This window comes from Heteronotia binoei, chromosome 1 (genome assembly GCF_032191835.1).
Source record: "Heteronotia binoei isolate CCM8104 ecotype False Entrance Well chromosome 1, APGP_CSIRO_Hbin_v1, whole genome shotgun sequence".
In the NCBI taxonomy this organism is placed as follows: Eukaryota; Metazoa; Chordata; class Lepidosauria; order Squamata; family Gekkonidae; genus Heteronotia; species Heteronotia binoei.
This window is the reverse complement of record NC_083223.1, coordinates 274,567,689-274,575,245: the sequence shown is the minus strand read 5'-3', so window position 1 is coordinate 274,575,245 and position 7,557 is coordinate 274,567,689. Positions and strand designations below refer to the sequence as shown.

The following is a 7,557-nucleotide window of genomic DNA, read 5'->3' as shown; positions in this document are numbered from 1 at the left end:
TTGAATCCCAGAGTCAGAGGGTAACATCAGGGGAAGGCCTCAGCTTCTGTGCCCTGTTGTTGGCCTTCCAGATTAAATGGTTGGACCCCATGTGAGACAGGAGTCTGGACTAGATGGACCCTCCCTGGTCTGACCCAGCAGGGCTCTTCTGATGTTCTTCTCTGGGGAAGGCCTCGGCCTCTCTGCCCTGTTGTTGGCCCTCCAGAGGAACTGGCTGTCCACTGTGTGAGACAGGAGGCTGGACTAGATGGACCCTCCCTGGTCTTATCCAGCAGGGCTCTTCTGAGGTTCTTCTCAGGGGAAGGCCTCAGCCTCTCTGCCCTGTTGTTGGCCCTCCAGAGGAACTGGCTGTCCACTGTGTGAGACTGGAGGCTGGACCAGATGGACCCTCCCTGGTCTGATCCAGCAGGGCTCTTCTGATGTTCTTCTTAGGGGAAGGCCTTGGCCTCTCTGCCCTGTTCTTAGTCCTCCAGAGGAACTGGCTGGCCATTGTCTGAGACAGGAGGCTGGACTAGATGGACCCTCACTGGTCTGATCCAGCAGGGCTCTTCTGATGTTCTTCTTAGGGGAAAGCCTTGACTTCTCTGCCCTGTTGTTGGCCCTCCAGAGGAATTGGTTGGCTGCTGTGTGAGACAGAATCCTGGACTAAATGAACCACTGCTCTTCCTATGTCCCGATTAACATGTTCTGTGTGTAAAACACACAGAGCCTCTTCATATGTATAATAATATTTCTGTTCTTTCTTATGTTCTTGCAGACTCACCTGCACAAATCAGACATGGCTTACTGTGGACCATCCTTTGCAGTTCCCTCTTGTGCCTCCGCTCCAGCCGTTGGCTTTGGATCTGCAGGTCTCGGCTATGGTGGCCTCCACTCTGGCGCATTAGTCGGAGCTGGGTCTCCATCCTTTGCAGTCCCCTCCATAGCCTCTGCTCCAGCCGTCGGCTTTGGATCAGCAAGTTTTGGCAATAACATCGGGGTACCCTCCGCTAGCCTGGGCGTTCTCTCCGGCGTCAACCCTTCCTGCATCAACCAGATCCCACCCGCAGAAGTCGTGATCCAGCCACCTCCCGTGGTCATGACCCTCCCAGGACCCATCCTCTCTGCTACCGGGGAACCAGTGGCTGTGGGAGGCAACACTCCATGTGCTGTTAGTTATGGTGGTCCTGGCAGAGTGGTTTCTGGAGTTGGCTTTGGTTCTCTAGGAGGTAGTTATGGAGGCCGTTTGGGGAGCTCCTGGGGTCGCAGAGGGAGCCTCATCGTGGGGCGCAGAGGCAGCTGCTCCCCCTGCAATTGAAAAGTCAAAGAAGAACGGTCAAGAAATCCACGGCATAACAGACGACTCTGGCTATAGATCTGCTGAACATCCCAGCTCCAATCGACAGAGGCAGGCGGTCCTGCCAGCATCTCTGTGAGCCAGTCCCAGACGTAGCTTTCATGTATCCCTTCTAAAATTGAAATATTTTGACTACTCTATAAATCCATCTCCCTCTCTTTCTCTCTTTCCTCGTGAGGAAGCTGTTCGTGTCTGAAAGTCAATGTTGTGTTGCTTTTTGTCTTCTTTTAAGCCATTCTTTGCCATACTGTTCAACTCATGTCCTTTGTTTGCTTTCTGAATAAAGCTTCCTTTTAATCAAGATCTTGCTATTCTGGTTTTGCTTTAAGCTTAACAGCACCACAAATAAAGTCTTACCAGAAGAAGAAGAAGTTATTGGGTTTATATCCCACCCTCCACTCTGAATTTCAGAGTCTTAGAGTGGCTACAATCTCCTTTATCTTCTTCCCCCACAACAGACACCCTGTGAGGTGGGTGGGGCTGGAGAAGGTTCTCACAGCAGCTGCCCTTTCAAGGACAACCTCTGTCAGAGCTACGGCTGACCCAAGGTCTTTCCAGCAGGTGCAAGCGGAGGAGTGGGGAATCAAACCCGGTTTTCCCAGATAAGAGTCCACACACTTCACCAATACACCAGACTGTCTCTCGAGCAGATAGTTTATCCAGGACAGGATTGTATCTTCAACCATGTTGGGCATTCGATGAAATTGCTGAGCAGACAGGTTAAAACGGATAAAAGGAAGTACTTCTTCACCCAACGGGTGATTAATATGTGGAATTCATGTGGAATTCACTGCCACAGGAGGTGGTGACGGCCACAAGTATAGCCACCTTCAAGAGGGGTTTAGATAAAAATATGGAGCACAGGTCCATCAGTGGCTATTAGCCACAGTGTGTGTGTATATATAAATTTTTTTGCCACTGTGTGACACAGAGTGTTGGACTGGATGGGCCGTTGGCCTGATCCAACATGGCTTCTCTTATGTTCTTATGTTCCATTTTGACTGTTCATTTGTTTAAAAGGGTGTCCCTATTTGCATCCGCACTCCAAATGAAGATTGCCCCCCAAAAAGAGTCCCTCAAATAAAGAGTGTCCCTTTTTTCATTGGCAAACCAAATGAAGACATGAGACCACAGCATAGGTTTGACTAGTTTATTAAAACTTAGTTAATCTACAGCATCACTCATTACACATGCTAATATTTAAAGAAAATTTAATATCAAAAGGCTGACTGTCAAGCATGGTTAATTTCCTGTTAAGATGGTTACAGTGCAATCAAGTAAGAGCCCTGGGTATTCTCCATTCCCTGCAACCCTTTTCTCACATCCATACAGCCATCCGGCAAGAAGTGTTTACATAATGGAATTGCCTGACTCTGTCTCTGTGCCACAACTCCCCCGTTCCATCTCCGGCATTTCCCAGTTCTTATCTAGTCACAGGGTGGTGTGGGACAGCTATTACTAGGTAGAGGAGAAATACGGTTGTGCCCTTTGAACCCCAAATTCCAATAGTGTGTGTTTGTAACTTTTATGATACCCTATGTAGCCTCTTGCATTCCTTGATTCTTTAGTCTTCTCAAAGTCAATGTTACGTGAGCAACCTGAAGTTTAAATAAAGAATGTATCTTTGATTCAAACCAAAGGACTCTATTATTGAACTAAAAGTTGACTCATTTGAGGAGAGCTTTATGGAGAGCTGGATAAACATATGGAGGGGATTGGATAAACATATGGAACAGAGGTCCATCAGTGGCTATTAGCCACAGCGTATTGCTGGTACTCTCTGTCTGGGGTATTCTTGGTGCTTCGGGGGGCACAGTGGGAGGGCTTCTAGTGTCCAGACCTCACTGATGGACCTCCTGATGGCGCCTGGTTTTTTGGCCATTGTGTGACACAGAGTGTTGGACTGGAGGCCATTGGCCTGATCCAACATGGCTTCTCTTACATTCTTATGAGAGTGTTATGGATACTGTGAACTTCCAAAAAGACAAATAAGTGGGCTTTAGATCATACCAAGGCTGAACTCTCCCAAAAAGCTAAGGTGACTAAACCGAGTCTGTCATTATTTGGTCACATCATGAGAAGACAAGAGTCACTGGGAAAGACAATCATGTTAGGAAAAGTTGAAGGCAGCAGGAAAAAAACGAAGATCCAATCTGAGATGGATTGGAAAGACCCAAGATGAGATGGATTGAGAGCCAATTTGGTGTAGTGGTTAAGTGTGCGGACTCTAATCTGGGAGAGCCGAGTTTGATCCCCCACTCTTCAATGATAAGAATACATCTGAGTGACATTGAAAATGTCAGGTTTATGACACAAAATGGGAATGGAAAGTTGACAATCTTGGGTTCCCGTGCCCGTGAGAAACAGGAGATTGTCCAAGAAATAGTATAGCCAAGACCGCTAAGAAATGGGAATGTTAGGCCCCAGACTCCTCCTGCTGCTGAAGAGATAGCTTGGCACCTAGTGAGAGAAAGACCAAACACCCTTCACTCTAATAAGTACCACAAAATCACATGTTCTGGGCACTACCCAGTTTGTAACTAGAGCCAAAATGGATCAGGTTCCCATAAAATGAATGCCAACAAGCACAAGCCGGAGACATGTCTGGGCAATGATTTTGGAAGGTGTAACGTCAAAAGTCATGACTGCGAACAGCCCTCTCCCCACCTTAAATCCGTGCACACTGGCAATTATAGGTCTCCAGGAAAAGACATTGTTTCACCTTAAACTAAGTATTTCCCCACCTGGCTGACCTTTCCTGATTCGTTTCCATAATTGTGAAACCACTTAACACCTTTCAGCCATCCTGGACAGCTTCCCCTTCCAACAACAGAAGGTCATCAAACAAACATTAGCTACACCCCTACACAATATCATGTATTCTCCCAGGACTTTGTCAACTCCTGGGAACACCGCCCAGCATTTCCCAACACACTGGGCGTTTTCCCACAGAGCTTACCTCGGAGCGACGTCCCTCTTCACCGCGCAGCATCTGCGCGGATTTCCCACCAACTGCTCCGCATAACCAGGAAGTGATGGACCTTTTGTGTCGCAGATGTAAACCGCTAAAAACCAGTTTACATTAGCGACACAAAAGCCGCGGCTCTTCCTGGTTATGTGGAGCAGTTGGTGGGAAATCCGCGCAGACGCTGCGCGGTGAAGAGGGACGTCGCTCCGAGGTAAGCTCTGTGGGAAAACGCCCACTGTTTCACTTCCAGCTAATCCCATCAATCCCTCCTTTTATTCCCACTTGTTCGAAGCTAGGGTCAGTCTGAGCTGAATTCCAGAGTCAACGCTCAGAAGGTCATTTACCAAGAAAGCAGAGTCCATTTCAGACTGTTATACAGGAAGCAAAGTCCAACAGTCCAAGATCATTCACAAGTGTAGGAAGGAAGATTTCAGAGTCAGAGTCAAGAGCAGATCCAAGGGTCACAGGAACACACCAGAGTTCACAGCTGTGACTGCTGAGTCAATAGATTGAAGACTTCTTGCTTCCACATCAAGCAGTCTCCCTTGACTGGCATTTATGGACTTCTGCTGGAAGGTTTTATTGGCAGCCAGCAGCTTGGGAGTAACCCTGCAGCTACTCATCATCAGCAAGCAGTTGGCATTGGGCCAGGAGATGTGTACTTTGTCTTCTTTCCTGGAGCTCTATTCTAACCTTTATTTCTGGAGTTCAAAGGATGTGGGCAAAACAGGAGGACTGGTAATGACCACCTGTGTTTTCTCTGTTGGAACAGAGCTGGGAAGTGCTGGTGTCTCTGCAGCATCAGCTGTAGGCTATGAATTCTGACAAGCCTGCATCTCATCTTCTTGCTTGCCATTTTCTGCTGGCTCAGAGTTCATTTCCTGAGGTTCTGCTTCTCCTGAGGAGTCTTGACTGTTGTCTTGGCTGGCCCAAGACACCACCCCTTCCTGTATTTCTGTTAGTTTGTGTGTGTGTGTGCTTTTACCATGTGCTTTTGATTCTGCATGTGTGCAAGTTATTGATATTTTCTTCTTTCAATGAAGAAGAAGAATCTTTCTTGGTTAAGCCGCAGCCTGGTATATTTCTGAGAGTTTCTTTAAGTGAAAAATCCCTGTAAACTTTGGTGAAGAATTTGCTAGTTTTGTTTCCTTCACTAATTCCCCCAGATAAAGAGGAAACAACCCTTGGGGTGGCAGAAACAGGTTATCAAGAAAGCCCATGGAGATGAGCGAGTGATGTAGTATGGGTTCACATTATCCCTGATTTAGGCCTAGATGCATCTTATACCAATGAAGCAATACAAAACACTAAATATTAACAACTATTACACAAATTGCTAATTTCTGAAGTAGCAGGCAAGCATTAGTTGTGGAATATCACTGGAGTAAAAAGAATAATTCAGTGCCACATCTAACACCTTGCCTTCTCCGTAAGCATTGGAAGCTTCCTCCAAAATTCTTTACATACGTGTGGTTTCTAGGGGTACTTAGTTGGAAGCAGAATCTTGATTAGGGTTGCTCAACGATGGGGCTCTTTGGGGTGAGAATCCCCCCCCCCAGCAGCCTGGAATCCTTGCTGGCAGGTTGGGCCCCCCCAAACCGGGGGATCCCCTGCCCCCAGTGGGACCTTGGTAGCCCTAATCTCAAAGCACCACTGTTTGATGCAGTGGTGATTTGAATGTTTGTACACTTAAAAACTAAAAAAAAATCAACTTTATGATGCTAAGTGAGCTTTATTAGGAATGAAAACAAAAGTATCTCTGTTGACAATTTTCTGTAAAGCAGTTTTAAAGAGAACAAAGCCAAAAAACCAACAACAACAACCCATAATCAATTCAATCAATCAGTTCTTTATTACAGTCCAAGGACCAGCCAGTTTGAAGCAAGTAGAAAACAGGTTTGTAAAGGTACCTAAAAAAAGTTCTAAATCAATTACATTTCCCTTCATCACACAGTTCCTTTTCCTAAGAGCTAATACACAGAATTTTTGCTACCGCACGTGTTACTCGTTTCTGGCTATCCCGTAACAAGAACGTCTGCGATATTTCAGGTCTGAAGTCAATATAGTCTTGCAAGGTTTGAGAGCCAGTTTGGTGTAGTGGTTAAGTGTGCGGACTCTTATCTGGGAGAACTGGGTTTGATTCCCCACTCCTCCACTTGCACCTGCTGGCATGGCCTTGGGTCAGCCAGAGCTCTGGCAGAGGTTGTCCTTGAAAGGGCAGCTGCCGTGAGAGCCCTCTCCAGCCCCACCCACCTCACAGGGTGTCTGTTGTGGGGAAGGAAGGTAAAGGAGATTGTGAGCCGCTCTGAGACTCTTCGGAGTGGAGGGCGGGATATAAATCCAATATCTTCTTCTTCTTCTTCATCTTCATTTAGAGAGTAATGGGATAAGTATTTGACATCTCTCATCCCGATAGGGGGTACAGGGTAAGCGTATGTGTGCAATAGCCTCAATCGCATTACTCAAACAAAAACATACAAAATTCATTGAATGAAGAGAGGAAATGTGCTGGTTGATATATATGTATATTTTAAAATATGATCTTTTAACCTTAGAAAGGGATCCATAGAAGATATAGCCAAGCCTGACTTTGAGGAATGGTATGATTTCAATTGCTGCCTTCATTTCCAACAGATCTAGAACCAGGCCAGATGGTTCCACCATGGTTCTTTAGACGTCCCTCTGTTTTAACTGTAGGCCATTCATAACATTTTAGCAAGGGAGTAAACAGATACTTCCTTTGCACCCAAGAATGATACTTCCTTTGGGCTTTGAACAGCTCCCAAGGATTCCAGGCCCATAGAGACCTCTCCCATATCCACCGGGAACAGCACACGGAGGGTTGCCCCCCACAGATACAGGCTCGCAGCTAGCAGAGAGGATGGGCCCTGGGAGGGTCACGATGACAGCAGGCGGCTGAATCATGATCTCTGCTGGAGGGATCTGGTTGATGCAGGAAGGGATAACCCCTGGCAAGGTGCCAAGACTGTCTGAGGTGGTGGGCCTCCAACGGGGCCATAGGCAGGGCCAGGGAGGCCACAGTAGCAGAGACCCGCTGATCCAAGACCAACAACTAGCGAGGAGGCACAAGACGGAATGGCGCAGAATGGAATGGCACAGCTCGGTCCACAAAAAGTCATGTTTGAGTGACGGAGATTGATCTGAAAACACAGGAAAGAACAGAAATCACATTAGGCTCAAGAAGCACAGGCATGATCATTACAGAAGCAGAGCAGCAATTAACACAGAGAAG

The 7,557-nt window shown here is 46.9% G+C and overlaps 1 protein-coding gene across 1 annotated transcript; it reads left to right on the top strand.

Moving 5' to 3' along the window:
- Positions 1 to 764: 764 nt before the first annotated feature.
- Positions 765 to 1,297, top strand: LOC132588566 (feather keratin 4-like). Its single transcript, XM_060261001.1, has one exon. The coding sequence runs from the start codon at positions 779 to 781 to the stop codon at positions 1,295 to 1,297; it is 519 nt and encodes a 172-aa protein (XP_060116984.1). The 5' UTR covers positions 765 to 778.
- Positions 1,298 to 7,557: the final 6,260 nt, after the last annotated feature.